Source organism: Echinops telfairi, unplaced genomic scaffold (genome assembly GCF_000313985.2).
Source record: "Echinops telfairi isolate 266 unplaced genomic scaffold, ASM31398v2 ScPeMD7_3533;HRSCAF=4204_0, whole genome shotgun sequence".
Lineage (NCBI taxonomy): Eukaryota > Metazoa > Chordata > Mammalia > Afrosoricida > Tenrecidae > Echinops > Echinops telfairi.
In genome coordinates, this window is record NW_022107431.1 from 74,595,694 (window position 1) to 74,613,694 (window position 18,001).

Genomic DNA, 18,001 nt, shown 5'->3' on the forward strand with positions numbered 1-18,001 from the left:
GGAGGGAGGGGAAAAATGAGGACCTAATGCTGGGGGCTTAAGTGGAGAGGAAATGTTTTGAGGATGAGGGCAATGAATGTATAAATGCGCTTTACACAATTGATGTATGTATGGATTGTGATGAGTTGTATGAGCCCCTAATAAAATGATTTAAAAAAAAATCACCATTGAGAACTACACCTTGGCCCTGGCTTCTCTAATTCCATCTTCTTCCCTGTTTCTAATGATCTCCATAGCACACAGGACGACTTACCATGCATTTTACCTGTTTCGTTCTCGCTCTTCCCCCACACTGAAGATCAAACCCACGAACGTAGGCATGCCTCTCCTTTTGTACACTAGTGTACCCTCAGTGCCAGTAAACGCAGGTGTCCCCAGGCTTCCTTAATAAAGTAACTCTTCCTTAAATGAAGCTATCAAGTCTATTTCAAAACAAGCCCCAAGCCCATTTACATTTTGTGTTACTATTTATAGATAATCTACTGTCAGTGTCTAAAACAGCACTGGCCAAACTGAGGAGCTATTTGTGGCATTTGGGAGTTAGGATGGTGAATGAAAGAAAATTAAGTAACATCACCTAATTAATAAAGGCCGCTTGGTTAAACAGTCACTGCTTTTTTTTTTTTTTTGTAAATCAATATTTATCTTCTCAAACACTACAGTAGTTGAAAAACTGCCACCCTGCCATGATTTGTCAATCCACTATTGTATAAAGTCTTCATTATTTAGGCGTGCTCCCAGAATTCAAAGGAACCCTGGTGACATAGTGAGTCAGTGTTCAGCTGCTAACCAAAAGGTCATTGGTTTGAACTCACCAGCTGCTGCACGGGAGACAGGTGTGGCCGTCTGTTCCCATGAGAATCAAAGCAGCGGAAAGCATTCAGGAGCAGTTCTACTCTGTCCTATGAGGTCACCTTCAATCAGAGCCAACTTGATAGTAACAGGTCAGTGGACTAGAATCTAAGCTCTTCGAAAACCTTGGCTTGTCCAACATTTTATGTGGTGCTTTCAGCTCAATTTTCCTCATTCACACCAGGATAAAATAAATCTAAGCTCTACATTTAGATACTTTGCTGTTATTCGTTGTTAGCAAATGAATAGATTCCCCATGGTGCCCTCAGGTATAAAACAGAGCAGAATTACTTCTCAGGGTGGTACAGCTGTGTGACTTTTGGGAAGCAAAGTGCCAGGTCTGTCTTTCAGGACCACTCTGGGACATTTGAGTGACCCATGTTTCTGTTAGCAGTTAAATACTTAACTGTTCACACCACCCAGGAACTCCAAACTCAATATTGTCCAGGTGATTCCAATGGAAAGATACAAAAGGGCACAGTAAACCAGTCCTAGAGGGTTCCCAAGGCTGCAAATCTTTACAGAAGCACGCTGCCAGACATTTCTCCCTCAGAGCAGCAGGCAGTCATCAGCCAAATACTCTAACTACCGAGGAGCAAGGGCTCCCCAAGTACAGCCCCCCAAACCAAACTCACTGCCCCAGATTTCATTCCGACTCATAACAACCCTGTGGACAAGGTAGCATGACTCTGAGGGTTTCTGCGCTAACTCTTCACAGAAGTAGAAAGTGTCAGCTTTCTCCTGAGCAGCTGCTGTTCTGAACTACTGTTGACCCTGAAGTACATCCAAATTCAAGCAGTCACTATATTTGATTCCTATTGTTCTTAATTAACATATTTCTGGAAATCACTACTTTGAGAAAGATATTGACCTCAGTGACAGGTTTATTGTGCCAACTGGGCCAAGAGGAATATGTGGGCAGAGTCTGATCAGGTCGCAGCTTGATTGGAGGGTGACCGAGATAAATGAAGACTGCCGGCATCCCATATCTCTCTTGATCCCTGGTGATCAGACCAGTGTGCTGCTGCTTTATTGCCTTTACCTGTGTGCTACACTACCTGTGGGCCATGCCAACCCCTAGATCGTGTTGCTAGAGCTTGATGCTCCTTCGAGATCTGCTTCATCACACTGCTGGTTCGTGCATCGCTGGAGCTTGAGGCTGGTAGATCCTGTCCCCATTCATTGCTTGAGTTCGAAATCACAACAGGTCTGCTACACTAAGCTCCTGTGCTACTGACTATTGCTGACCCACTCTGCTGTCTGCTTCCTTGACCTTGGACCCTGCAGCCAATATGAGTTGAAGGACTTCTAGTATATTAACTGTTCCACGAAAGTGAGTTGAATTGAGCCCTCTCTACTACTGTGTGGACCAATTAGCTAATATATTCCTTCTTGCTGTATAAACCTAGCCTCATATATGTATAATCATAAATGTCCTGGTTTTGTTTCTCTATGGAACCCTGCCTAACACAACCTCTTCGCAGGAAATGACATATATATTTAATGCACCTACATTCAAACTCTTGCCTATAATTTCAGAGTATTCAGAGTCACCTACAATTTAAGGCCTTGAGATGGCGTAGTGGTCTACACACTAAACTGGTACCCCCAAGGGCAGCAGTTGGAACTCACCAGCTGCTCCATGGGAGAAATATGAGGCTGTCTAGCCACAAGAGCAGTTCTACTTTGTCCTAGGGCTGCTATAAGACAGAATTGACTTGACGGTAGTGAGTTTGTGCTCTGAAAGTCTAAGGATATATCCTTAGGTCAATAATCAAATTAAGTAAAATTATACCTTAAAATAGAGTGAAGTATGAGTCAGAACACTAACACTCTTCATATGCAATGTCATTCTGATCTCATCCTCGGGGTGTTGATGTGATGATCATGTCATATTCTTTTGCTCTTTAGACAAAAACTTGATTTTATACCTCAAAATATGCTCATACAGCTTAAAAATAAACTAAGTGAGCCGGAATATTCAAATGAAACTGTTCTTTCTAAACTTTATATCCACAAGAAAGCTTATTTGAAGTATATATAGATTCAGTATTTTTAAAGTTGAACTTTATCTTTTCTTTCCAGCACATAACCATATAATTTTTTGCTTTTGTTGGGAAAATCAGGAGATAGCCAACGAGAGCTCTAATTAAGAAACAGATTACCCTTTTCATCGCTCTGGTTGTCAAAATGTTTATTACATTAGCCCTTTAAAACAAGAATTTGCCACCAGGCAAGGAGAGATGACACTGACATGGCGTCATCAGAAACAGTTACTGAACAGCACATTAACAACTCATGCTGACCTGCAGCTGCATCTGCCAGTTGTGAGAGAGGCACTATCTGTGACATTCTCTGACTCTTCAAAAAGGAAAAGAAGTGTCTCCACAGAGCATTAGCAACAGCAGCTAGGTGGCGCTCTTTAGCTGATAATGAAGTCTGCACAATTAGATCCACATTCTCCGTTTGAAGTTCCTGACACAATTGTTGATGCATACTCCTAAAAAGAAATAAAAATACAGATAACACCCAACAAATGCTTAGGGAAGCCTTCTTTATATATATTTTTGGCTTTTTCAAATGTTGTACCATATGAAAACTGAGGGTAACTTTATATAATTGAAACCTTTATGCCAACACATTATGCATCTCGGTTATTTGATGGATGAATGATGGCATATTAAGCACCATAAAGTTAATGTTAATTACTAATGTCAACCATTAATTATATGCTTTTTAATATGTCAGATCTAAATGAGAAACAGGCAGCTTCAGAATGAGGGTCTGCATTTTGCAACATTAGTATGTCAGTGATTTTACTTACAATGTAGACATGAAAATAATTTTTTAAACCATTTTCAACTGAGAGGTTTCGGTCGTCATGAATTATAAAAAGAGGAAAATAAGTACATCTGGCCTATGTGTGATATTTCAAATTAAAGTCTGTTCTGTGTTCAGAAAACCACACAGGAATCGTGCTAGCATACAAAACGCCTGCCCCAAACAAGCATGCTCATTTTCACATCGTAGACAACAATAAACAGTTAACAAGTTATTTGTCCCCATAAAATAATCCATGAAAGCAATACTGCTTCAAATTGTGATTTATCATTTGCTATTCTCCTCTGCTTCATCCCACTGAAAACCTAGACATTGCTAGATGTTAACAGAAACATGCCTGCAGGAAAACTGCGATGCTCTTTAGAGGCAAGCGTGGCAAGACTGGTCTGCCATACTCTGGACATACTGTCAGGAGAGAGCAGTTCCTAGAAGAGGCTGTCATGCGCGGCAAAGCGGAGGGGCAGCGAGAAAGAGGCAGGCCCTCCATGAGATGGGCTGACACAGCGGCGGCTGCAACGACGACACAGGCAGAGAAACAATGGTGCGGCGGTGCAGCACGCAGCAGTGCTTCATTCTGCTGTGCCTCAGGCCACTCACGAAGGGTTGGAACCGACTCCAATGGCCCCTAACAACAACACGCAGTGCAAGAGGAAAATGCCAACCCATTCTCCTAATAATCTGGAATAGAGAACATGTATGCAACGAGCCCAGAATCAATCACATGACTATTTAAAACCAAATGTATGATCATGATACTCTTCTCATTAAAAAAAAAAGTAGTGCCTCAATTGAAGGATGAAGGGAGACGTCGGACAGGGCAAGATATGACAAAATACCCATTTATAAACTATCAAGGGTTCATGCGGGAGGGGGGAGTGGGGAGGGAGGGGAAAAATTAGGACCCAATGTCGGGGGTTTAAATGGAGAGAAAATGTTTTGAGAAACGATGTACAAATGCGCTTTACACAATTGATGTGTGTATGGATTGGGATAACAGTTGTATGAGCCCCTAATAAAATGTTAAAAAAAAAAAAAAAGAAACACCATCCTCATTCACAATGATGATTCAGAACCTTACACAACTGGTGCTACGACGCAGCCAAGCACAATGGCAACATCATCCAATTCTTCATTACCAGAGTAAATTTTATGTATGTATGTATTAAAATGTATCTATAAGTTTATATGTAATGTTTCAAGCTCCCAATGACAACAAGAATATTTATACACATACTAGTGATAGAAGACAATGAAAATAAAAAGTAAAAAAGAGAAAAGAAAAAAAAAGAAAATGGACATAAATGTAAGAGTGTCATCTTGACCTTCACTTTTTCCAATTTTATCAAAAGCAGGAAAAATATTTCTTTCAACAGTAATAGTATTTCATTAAGGAAAATAACTAGTGGTTACAATGACAAAGAAGGGTTATATTCACTGCAAAGACCTTGTGTTCTCCAGTTTATGTGGAGCAAGGACTGGACCGAACAGTGTGCTCCCGAGCGCATGCACCTAGAGCAACCCTACAGAAAGATCGCTTCTTTTGCAGGTGCCCCATGACTACGCATGGGTGAGTAGTAAACATCATAAGCATAAATTAAATAACTTCAGGACTCAGCCCTTTATATTGGAATTCTTGGATAATCATGTGGCTATAATTAATATCACCCAGTATTTTTAAAAAATGTACACATGCCAAGGGAAAGAGAGTAATAGCAAACAATTCTCCTAAAAGCTAACCAAACATCTGCTATGTGCCCTGACGTCTGTGTAAAAATGTATCTGAGACACTTCAACTTGCAACGAGAGTACCATCTCAGGTGCTTTCACCTTAAGTAGGATTACTATCAAAGCCCCATGTGTAAAAACATACCTGAGACACTTTCAACATGAACTAGCAACTAGAGTACTACCTCAGGTGCTTTAGCTCTGAGTAGGATTAATATCAAACCACTAAAACTTACTCAACTACCAATATCAACATAGTAACATTCCTCAGAACATTTCAATACACCAAAGTCCAAGTAAAATAACACCACTATTCGCTATCCTTTATAGCTTTTCCAAAGTATATTAGTTTTGACGGATCATATCCAACATACAGTAGGATGGCAAGGATGGATTTGGCACCTCACTTTTCCTAAATAAGTCATTTTCTTCACCTAAGTGAAACCTGTTCCCTGAGAAGGGGTAACATTTATGATTAGTCTTTGTGTGTCAGTAAATCTTTTCATTTAAGTATCAGAAAACCCTGAGATGGGTACCATTAACCCTCTTTGTAGATGAAGCAAAATAAGAAAAATCAGAACATTCATATAAAGTAATGCCTTGGTTGTAGAACTTGGTTGTAGATACATGGTTCACTCCAAATTCGTGTTTGAACACCGCCAAGTTCAAGAGATGACATATTTTCCCATAATAATGGCATACTGAATAAGTGGTCCTGAGAACCCCACACTACACTTAGTCATTTTTCCAGGACTTTAAATCACTGTGGAGGTTTCTAACCTTCTTGAATATCCCTGTCTCGGTTATGACAGCACCATCTGATTAATCCAAAGTAACAGTTAGGTCTCTTCGGTGGTCTGGGTTCTTTGTTTTGTGGGTAACAATTTTACACCTTTTGCCACATTAGTCGCGTTAGTCACTTTTTGTTTTTAATGTTGTTAATGTAGATTTAGCCATGCTGTATTCAGCCGTCAAATCAGACAAACCGCCACCGGATTCTAATTTGGCAATTGATTTCATTCTTTGACAGTTCTCTTAGCTTTACTGATGGTATCACTAACTTTCTTTGGAGCCATGGTTACAATATTCTACACACATTAAGGGTAACAAAAAGCCCAATGACCAATGTTTTAACACAAGCGATATATGTTGTCTGAGCAGGAGCCAAATTTAGATGGAAAGGGTCACACCCCTCTACGTCCGTGGAGAGACGTGACGCGTGACTCACTCTTGTCATTCTTCTCCCTTGTAGGTTTTTTCAAGTTCGATTTTTGTTGCAACTACCAAGCAAAGCTACAAACACGGAGCAGATTTTTGTTTGAATTTTCCTGTTCAAGTAATGAAATGTTTGAGCTTAGAGCCTTTGGACAACCAAGGTATCATTGTTAGACAGCAGTGCTGATGACATGGATGGTAAATCATATGCCCAAAGGTCACATGGTTAGAAGGTCTGCCCTCATCATCTGAACCCTTATCACACTCTAATGTCCATACTTTTGTCACCAAGAGATACACACACACACACACACACACACACACACACACACACACAGGATTAATCAATCCCTGCTCAAGCTTTTCTCTCCCTGTTAGGTTAAAGACATTCTAGCACAATTAAGAACACAAAAAAGCTAGAAGAGCCAGATGTAACAGTCTTTTTGAAGAGCCAAGGGGGAGACCAGCATTTAATATTAGGGGAGACTATAAGAAAAGACATCAGGATAAGATGTATTTGAGGCAATATTGAGAATAGCCAACAAATACGCATCACCTTAGACCTCTCCAGAATGCCATGTTAAGGCACCAAGGGATTATAACTAGGACCTACCACAAGATGGTGGTTCCTAGCTGGAAAAAGAAATAGAGAAAAAAAAAAAAAAAGCTAGAGATGAAATCCTGAGAGGCAGCATTAGCCCAGCAAAAAGCAAGTTTCAATTAAGTCTGAGACGCTGACACGAAAGCGGACTTCTTCTGGAAATGTGATCCACTTGGTATTTTGTAGTTGGAAGGAGCTATATATTCTGTGAATATGCAGAATAATTTCTGCTAGATATTTTAATGTTCAAGCTCTTTATTATTTGGATGAGAATGATTATCTGCTTGTTTTAACACAGAACAAGGCAGTTGAAACCTCGTAATAATTGCTCTAAACATGAAGAAGTCAGGGTGATAAATAGGAGTCTGAAGAGAAAATAAAATTTTTGTATTACAGCCAAAATAGTCAGACATAACCATATCTTCTGGAGCAGGAAGCAAATTATGCAAGCATGACTGAAAACTAAAAGTAATGCCTTACATTTGATCACCACATAAGGTATATTCACAAAAATGCAAATATTAAAAGATGTCAATAGAGATAGCAAGATAAACGAAAACACAAAATATGTATGAAACATAATGTTGCTACTGAGTTGATTCTGGCCCAGAGCAACCTTGAGCAGAGAAAAACTGGCCTGGCCTGTAGCTTCCAAAGCGATCATCTTCATGGAAGCAGATTGCCACCGCTCTCTCCAATACAGCAGCTGTAAGCACCAACCCAACCGCATTCAGCACGGATTCTGTGGGCCAGCAAACCCAGTTCCCTGAGGCAGGTGCCCATTGGGACCCCAAGCCAGTAAGCCTCGGCCCAAAGGCACTCAGTTCCACTTCTGTTGGTCAGCTAGTCCAACTTCCCCCAATTAAGTGCTCAGAGGCACACACATCAGTCTTCTGTACAAATGCGATCGGCTTTATTTGCTCCCTAGGTTGGGAAATCCATCACACTATTCCCTGCTCTGGCTCCTGGCTCTGCTGCTGCTCCTCTGATGGTATAGCTATCTTTCGGATCCTGGAAGTTCACTGTACATGGATCGTGGGTCCAGAGGATGTGCTTCACTCCTGACTCTTGCTGGTAGAGTTCCCTCCTCCTGCTTCATAGAAGGCTTATTTTATATGCAGCAGAATGGCACTCCAGGGAACTCTGTTAACAACTGAATCCTATCAATCTCTGCCCCTACCTTCTAATCCAGAGTTTCTCAACCTGTAGTCGTGACCCCTTTGGGGGTCACACAAGCCTTTCACAGAGGTCGCCCGATTCATAACAGTAGCAAAATTACAGTTATGAAGTAGCAACGAAAATAATTTTATGGTTGGGGGGGGTTACTACAACATGAGTAAGTGTTATTAAAGGGCCACGACATTAGGAAAGTTGAGAACCACTGTTCTAATCAGACCCATATTTGGTGGGAGTTAGAAACTTTGGGTAGAAGAGTTACAATAATTCACTGCCCTTGCACGTATTAATTCCACTCGCTTAAATGCTAGTAGAATGGCCAATTCTTCATTTGTTGCTAGAGATATTCATTGAATGGAGACATTATTACAGTCAACCAAAAATTTCATGAATATTTACTGAAACTGTACGCCAGCCCTAGTCTAGGTTCCTGTTCTGAACTTTTATTAACTAATTCAATCCTAGCATTGCCTGCATTTTATGTACAAAGATGAGCAAATTACCTGGGCCATGTTGTAGAGGCAGGATTTGAACCCAGAAAGTCAGTCCAGTTTCCAAAGCCAAAGTAATAATCATTATGCCACAGTTGTTTCATGTGTTAGTCTGGGTTGACTAGAGAATAAATTCATAGACACTCATATGTGTGTAAGAGAGAAATTTATATAAAAGGGCACTACATTAAGAAAAGAGCCCAGCCCAGTTCAGATCAAGTCCAATATTACCCCATATGCCGATATTAGTCCATAAATTCCAGATCTAGTCCCTAAGTCCAATATTACCCCATATGTCAATATTATTCCATAAATTCCTCTTTAGACTCACACAGCCATGCAATGACACCGAATACAGGAAGATCAGACCAGTGGGTAGAAAATCTTGTGGATTCCAGTGGTGGTGGAAGCATCTCAGCCCTGGCATGGGTCTCCACGTGGCTCCTCTAGCTCTAGGGCTCTGGCTCTATCAGCATAGCTCCATGTGGCTTGTCAACAGGAATGTCCCCCCTCCAGGGAGGAACAGAGGATTTCCAGAATCCTCAGGAGAAGGCCATGCTCACACAGAGGTCTCATTGACTATGACCTGATTGATAGGCTAGCCTCCACCCCCTTCGCAAGTTGACAGATTACGTAACTGCCACATTTCAAATACCACTTACCTCCCAAATAAATAATCCGTGTTTCAAATGTCACAATGCTATATTCTCTCATTCACATGCTAAATTCCTAATAAAGGTAGAGTGCTACAAAGCAGTTTAACATCCAATCCAGGTGACATACCAGATGCATACACATTAAAAATTTAATCCTCCTGGGGAGTGTCAGCCATTGGATGGAGATTCCATAGGTCAATGATGTGTAATCATTTAAAATTTTCTGGTAGCTCACAGTTGAATTAATTTTCAAGAATGGGGAATGAGAATAAATTAGGATTATAGTAATAAACCTAGCAAACCGAGCATGGCTATAGCAAGGATGTCTTGTGATTTTATACAATTAAAAATGAGGTTTTTGCCTTTATCCCCAAACCAGCGGCTACCATTAGTATGGCACTAATATCAATAAAAATGATGACTTACAGAAATATCCCTTGTGTTAATCTTGTGTTCACATTTAGAGATGATTATGCATCTCTGAAAGGAGCACTGGTGGCGATGTTGGGGAAGTAGTGGGAGTGCTGTGAGGTCAGCAGTTCAGACCCACCAGCCACTCTTCAGGAGAAAGTTGAGGCTGACTGCTCCTGTAAAGATTTACAAAGCTTTGGGAAACAGATATAGGATTGTTATGAATCGAAATCAACTCAATAGCAATGGGTTTTCTTTTTGGTTATGTATCTCTAACCACTTTGGTTTCTTAGTTATATTTTATGGTGCACTAATACCAAGGATCTATACCTCAGTAGTTTTCAATTCTGACCATCAATCAAAATCCTCTGAAGACTTCTCTAAAAAAAAACAAATGACCTAGTGGCACTCAACATCTTAGTACATCTTCAGGGTTGAGACCCAAGCATACTGTCTGTTTTAAATCAAACCCAATCGTCTGAGATTCTATTAGCTGCTGCTAGTTCAGCTCTGAGGAGTAGGAGCTCCCCTGGAATTAACTCTATAGGATTAAATAAGAAGGCCTGGTGGTAGAGCAGTGGTGCAGCGCTTGGATGATCAGTGAAAGGTTGATGGTTGGATCTTATCAGCTGTTCCATGAGAGAAAGATAGGGCAGTTGGCTTCTGTAAAGACTAATTAATATCAAGTGAACTCATTGTCATGGAGTCAGTTCTGAGTGCCCCTATGTGACAGAAGGTAACTGCACCAGAACATTTCTCAGGCTGCAGATCCTGATGGCAGATCACTCCACATTTCTCATGCAGAGTGGCTCGTGGGTTACCAGCTTTTTGGTGAGCAGCCAGGAGCTTAACCACGGTACCACCACGGCTCCTTCCATAAAGATTACAGCCTTTGAACCTGGAAGGAGCCGCTGAATTATGTCTTATAGGGTCACTATGAATCAGAAGCAAATTTTTGTAAGTGGGTACAAGTTTAGGATGAAATGAACAAAGTTAAGAATAGGCATGATTGTTCAGTAACTGTAATGGCTATATTTATTGAATGTATCCTATTTAATTCTTCCAACATAGAGGAAATCAGCTATGCAACTTTGGGCCACACTTGGAGTAGCAATTTCAATTTCATGTGTAATTCTAGAAGAGCACTGAGAACCACTTCTCAATTCTGTAGGCATACCTGTACAACAAACTACAGGTTTTGTAATGATTCCGAGGGAATAAAAGATCCTTGAGGGAAGCAGAAGAAAATGGACAGATTATAGAGTCTCAAAGGAGAGGTAACGGTTGGCCACCAGGTGAAAAGGAAACATGCAAAACCACAGAGGTATATGAACGTCTTGGTTCATTTTCTCCCAATTCAACATGTATGAATTACATGTGCAATGGATGAGAGATATATAACAGTAACTAAATAAAATCTCGGCCCTTCTTGGGCTCACATTCTTAAACAAACTTACAAAGTATGACATAAAAGGTACTGATAAGCTTTATGGATAAATAGCCAGGTAAGGGGATGAGTCACAAGGGATAATATTTCAACTAGGATGACCAGGAAATACTTTGATAATATAATATTTGAGCAAACCTAAATAAAGCAATAGAAGAAATCTTATCCCAGGAAAAAGACATTCCCGGAGAAAAGACAAAAACAGCAGGTGCTAAGTTACTGCGGCTGACCTCGTTTCCAGAGTTCAAAAAATGAAGCCAGTGTGGCTGACACACGAGGCCACTGTGACGGAAGTGCTAGGGTAATGGCAGCAGCAACAGCAGATGGATTATATGAGTCAGTGGGTTCCAGATCATGTGTTGCTGTTCTGGGTTGTCGAATCAGCGTGAGCTCAGAGCCACCCAATGTACAACTGAACCAAACACTACCCAGTCCTGCACCACTCCATGGTCAAAACCGCTGTTACATTGGAACCTATTGTCACAGCCTGTGTCAAGCCATCTCCTTGGCAGTCTTCATCTTTTTCACCGACCCTCGATTTTACCAAGCTTGATGTCATTTTCCAGGACTGCTTCCCCCTATAACACATCCCCAGTATGTAAGAAGTGTCACTATGCTGGCTTCTAAGGAGCATTCCAAAAGATACTTATTCATTCTTTCCCCAGCCCACAGTACATTTAATATTCTTCACCAAGACAAGAATTCCAAGGCATCAATTCTTCTTTGGTCTTTTTACTCCTCCTGCTTTCACAGCTACACAAGTGGAATGACAATGCCGTCGTTTGGGGCAGGTCCTCCTTAGTCTTCAAAGTGACAGACTTGCTTTCGTACACTTCAAAGAGACCTTTGCTGCAGATTCCCCAGGCAATATGGAAGTTGACTTTTCTGACTACTGTGGCCCCATGTCAAAGGAACTCCTTGACAATGCCAACATTTTCTGCACGTATCATGATATTGCTTGTTGGTCCAGTAGCGAGGGTTTGTGATTTCTTTGGTTTGGAGGTATCATCCATTCTGAAGGCTGCAGTCTTTGAGCTAAATCATCGGTAGGCACTTCAAAATCTCTTCATTTTCAGCATACAAGGTTGTGTCATCTGCATATCACAGGTTACAGTCTTCTTCCAAACTTCATGCTTTGTTTTCCAGCTTCTTGGATTATTTGATCAATAATAACAGTAAGTATGGTGAAACATTAAAATCCAGATACACACACTTTTCCTGATACAGAAGTATGTAGTATCCTCTCGTTCCGTTTGAACAATTGCCTCTGGGTAGTTTCCGCATGAGAACATTTAAATGTCCTGGAATTCCCACTCTTTGCAACTTTATCAATAATTCGTTGTGATCCATACAGTACAATGTTTTTGCATGGTCCATAAAGCTCAGGTAAACCTCTTTCTTGTATTCTCTGCTTTTAGCCAAGATCTACCTGACACCCCCTCAGGCCACATCCTCTTGTTAACCCAGTTTGATTTCTGGCAATCCAGATTTGTAAAGTCTTGGAAGCCATGGAAAAGACTTTGGATAAAACCAACATGGAGTGATAAGCCAGTAAAGCAGGAGCACACCTTAATTTACATCAGAACACGGTGTTTGGAAAAGAAAACGAAAACAACCATTCTAAGTATAATGGCATTTTTACATGAACATTAAAAACAAAAATCCAAACCCATTGACATCGAGTCTATGTCAGCTCCTAATGCCCCTACGTAGGGTTTCCAAGGTTGTAACCTTCATTTTCAAAGCTCTCAATCTAGACAGCCTCATCTTTCTCCTGCAGGGCAGCTAGTGGGTCGGAACCTCCAGCCTGGTGGCCAGAAGTCTGTAATTTACCTGATAATGCCACAGGAGTGTTGCTGTGAAATACTGCTGGAGTCGTTCCGTCTCAAAGTGGCCCTGTGAACACAAAACAAAGCACCACCCAGATCTGTCCCATCCTCACCACTGTTCTTATGTTTGAGCACATGGTTGCAGCCACGGTGTCCGTCCATCTTGTTGAGTGCCTTCCTCTTTTTTTTGCCTCCTTCACTTTACAAAGCATCATGTTCTTCTCCAGGGACTGGTCTTTCCTAATAATAGGTCCAAAGGATGTGAGACAAAGTCTCAGCATCCTTGCCTCTCAGGTCTACCTCTACTTCTTCCTAGGCTGCACAAGATCTCTTTAAAGTTCTGAGAAGCAAGGATGACACTTTGAGGACTGAGGTGCACCTGACCCAGGCCATGGTATTTTATTTATATATATTTTACTATATATATAAATCATTTTATTGGGGGCTCTTACAACTCTTGTTACAATCCATATATCAATTGTATGTGACATATGTGTACATATATTCCATAGTTCTTTTCTAGACATTTAGCTTCCACTGAGCCCTTGGGATCAGCTCCTCTTTTTATCTCTCCCTCCTACCACCCCCCACCCCTCGGTGATGGTATTTTTTAATAGCCTCATATGCATGTGAAAATTGGACAAGAACATTAGAGGATAATAAAATTAATAATAAAAATGGAACACCATTTGTTCAGTTAGTGACTGTCCTCATTTAATTTCACTAGATGTTAATTTGTTGTCATTCACTGTGTCTCATGCCAGAAACATAAAAATGACTAAAGTGGATTCTGATGTTAAAAAACAAACAACCCCCACCCCCACCCCACCCCACCCCAAGACTTCGGTTTGACGGTAGTAAGGAGCCACTAAAGGATTTTGACTTGAGGAGTGATGTAATTAAAGCAGTAATGCAGGAAAGAAAGAACTGGTAAGAAATTTGAGAATCTGTAAACACTTATGGTTGAGCTAATGGGCAATTTGATAGGTTTTATGAGATAAGAGGGGGGAAAAGCAACATAAATTACTTAGCATTTTGTGAAAAAGAGAGTGGATGTCATTGATAAGGTTTGGTTTTTTTGGGAGGTAGGAATAAGGAACTGGAAGTGAAGAGGTAGAGTTAATTACTATAGAAGAATATAATTTGTTTTAGAAAACAAAATTTAAGTACCAAAATGTAAGAAATTTTGAAAATCAGGACCTAGAGTCCATGAGTACATTTATTCTCAAGCACTATTCTGCCTCATATCTCAGTTCATTTGAATGAACACTTCACTGTCTATTAACATGAGTCACTGTATGAGGTCTCACTGTCTGAATATTGTTCTTGCTCTCAAAGCATGCACAGTTCAATAGAAACAGGCAAGGATAATTCATCAAATGTATTAAGTGCTAATATGGAAGGATGTACAGACTGCTGTAATGAACAAGAAAAGTAACAGTACAAATGGGGGTTTAATACAGGCTTTTTGGAGGAGACACACCATTACCAAATTATGAAAGTTGTATTACCTAATTGGAAAATGATACAAAAATAGTTTCAGGAAGTTGAAATAAGTAAAGCATAGTAGAATGAATTTGAATGACACTGAGGGAAAATCCAAAAGTTAGCATTAATCAGAGGACAATAGGTCAAGGGCACAAGTCGTGGGAAATGTAACTGGAGTATTAATGAGGAACAAGTCATGAAGGGCCATGCCACCCATAAGTAAAGAATGTCTACGGTAGTGACAAAAATACAATTTATAAACTCAATTGTTTGCTCCCAATATACCCTAGAATTTTAAGGACTGGTGTCCTAATATATCCAAACAGTCAAATACTACAAAACCAGTGAGTATGGCCAGGGGTCTACCTGCGAGCATCAGCCACTGAAACCCTACATTGGGACTGTGGAAGGAGGGACCAAAATAAGGTTGCCAGGGAAAACATGCCCTGGGCTATTTCTTGAAGGACACAAACAGGTCTGTAAGGAGATGGAGTTATTTTTTAAAGGGGAAGTGGTATCTGAAAGACAAACTTATCAGACAAAATACTTGTTTTATACTTCCTAGGAGTTCCCCCACAACTTTTCAGAACTCCTAGACTCTTACTTTTTAGAATAGCCAAATGCAAAAGTAAGGATCATCTGTAAAAATACCACATTAGAGAGATGAGGCTGTCTGCTTCCACAAAGATGGACAGCTTTAGAAGCCCACAGGGGCAGTTTTGGTCTGTCCTATGGAGTCATGATGAGTCAGAATCAACTTGATGGCAGTGAACTGAATTAGCGTTGCTGTTTTTAAAGATGACACTATTAAAAATACCATCTTTTAAAGCTAAGGTAATAAAATCACCTTCCCAAACTCCGCTTAACTCCCATCATTTCAGCAGGGTCCCTGACAATCCACAGCGCCTCTCTCTAACTACAGCTGAGAACATTATTGCCATCGGGTCAATACTGACTCATAGCCACCCCCTGTGGGTTTACAAGACTGTAACTGTAACTGTTTACAGGAGTAAAACAGTAAAAGTCTTTCATGAGGAGCTGCTGGCAGTTTCGAACTGCCAACTATGTGGATTGCAGCCCAATGCTTAACCGCTACAGCACCAAGGGCTCCTTATACCTCCTCTTATGATATGCATTCTGTTGCTTTGTGTTTTTCTTCCATAGAATATAAGAGTCATTTGTAAAGACTCAAAACATTTTTGAGGTCAAATACTGCACAACAAGTAAGCTAGGGCTAAATTCCGTTTGTGAGCACTTTTTCCTAATTGGTAGTAATAAATTCCTAACAAGAGTCTAATGGTCATGTTGACTGATGCTTAACTCCAGCAACCCAAATGTTCCTGTCACAGTGGAATTTGCTCTATAATTTACCTTAATGGACTAGGTGTATCAATAAATATTGAAAATGTCCAGGCTCTCTCTTTCTCCCTTCTATTTAAATCAAATCCAACTCTATGTCAACAGATTGTACCAATGGATAGCTACAATAGCTAACGCATCAGGGAAAGTGGTCTTTGATAAACAATTTTTCTAAAACTTCTTAAGCATTCAGGATCTTCAATATTTCTCTCATACTCAAGAAAGAGAAAATTATATAACTACTGGCCATGACAATTGTAATAATGCATCAAAAGAAAAAAAATCTCACTACAGCTCCAATACTATTTCCTTCAGATTTCAAAACTCAAATCAATAAAAGAGTAAACAAATATTTTCGAAAGAAATTTCATTGTCAAAAATATGAGAGTAAGCCAAAAAGTATTGCTGTAATAATCAGTGAAACCTTTATTAAACAATAACATCAAAATGTGAAACTGTTGTTTCTAGACTTATACACTATCTAGGTCTATATATATACTTCTGAAAGTGGTGTTTCCATCTCTTTAAATTTGCCATCTTCAATTTACTTCAAGTGATAAGGGAAGTTTTGGCATCCAGGAGGTATTCAAATCATGTTCCTTTTCAATGTTCTCAGTACTGGGGGAACAAAAGTCTGGAGGGGGCAAGGTCAGGAATGCAGGGTGGATGGAGTACAGTTTGCCAGTGAACTTCTTGGACAGCCCTTGAAGATTAAGCAGATGCATTGACATGATAGAATAATTTCCTTGAAACAACTTGCCTAGCCTTTTCCTTACCAATCCAGTCTTCAATTTCTTAAAATGTCTTCCAAAGTCCCTGTGACCATCTGTCATTCAAGAAAATGTATCAATGTTATGCCATTTGTGTCCCAAAGAACGCTCACTGTAACCTGACTGGCTGACCTCTCCGTCTTGAATTTAACTGGCCCAGCAGATCCCCTCAGAAGCCAGTTTTGATTGGACCCTTATTCAAAGGCACCTTAACAAGACTAACACTAGTGCATTACCATGACAACTGTCTGCAGTCATCTACTGATTGAAGGCATAGCTTGAAACATGTTTTGCATGGAATAAACCTGTGTGTATGCATGAACTGGAACCTTAGAAGCAATATTTTTAGATTTGTTCTCATATAACCACACTCGCATATAATTAAAAGCTTAGTCACTGTCACAGTATAATAGTGAATCTGAGAAACATCCTTAAGCTTTGTGGTTTCGGTGAGTTGCCGTGGCTTTCTGTTTAACAGGATGAAGCACTGCCTGGCCTCGTGCCACACTTACACCATAGTTACTTGTTCATATGCTGGAGCCCCAGTTTTTGTGCTACTGAGTCAGTCCAAAATAAGCTTAGGTGTCTGAAAACCCTTCAGATTTATGTGTCAATTTTTGTGAGTATGTATATATTTTTACAAGGAGAGTAACCAGGTTTGATGAACGTCTTCAAGAGTCTAACCTCAATGCATGAAACACATTAGTTAGATTCCATGCCTTTTGTCCTATCTTCTCCCATTTAATAACATTTTGTACTAAATACAAGCTAAACATACCTTCTTGATTTCTCATCCTCACTCTTCTCCCTCTCTTCCATCCACTCTGTTCTCACCCTAACAATAACTAGCTAATAGCGGAGAAAAGCTTAATCAGAATTTTCCCTAGAAAAAGATGTGCTAGTCCATGTATCAAGAATGATTTTTTTTTGTTTGTTTTACTTGCATACCAAATGGAACAGACTTTGCAGGTTCCCAAGGAAGAGAGTGGAAAGAGGGAGCAAGGGACTGGATGGTTGACAGGATTGACTTGGGGACGATGGAGGTACTTAAGTAGGAGAGGAGAAATCAGAAGAGAAAGGGTGGGATAGTATGGGAGTGGGGCGCCTGACTGGTTTGAATTCTTGAATACATCATTGATG

The 18,001-nt window shown here is 40.2% G+C and overlaps 1 protein-coding gene across 1 annotated transcript in view; it reads right to left on the reverse strand.

Moving 5' to 3' along the window:
- Nucleotides 1-18,001, reverse strand: part of MMS22L (MMS22 like, DNA repair protein) — a 131,252-nt gene that overhangs the window by 34,974 nt on the left and 78,277 nt on the right. Inside the window, exon 14 of the mRNA XM_004710933.2 lies at nucleotides 3,159-3,352. Coding sequence (XP_004710990.1) covers nucleotides 3,159-3,352 — 194 coding nt within the window. The remainder of the gene's footprint in view (nucleotides 1-3,158; nucleotides 3,353-18,001) is intronic.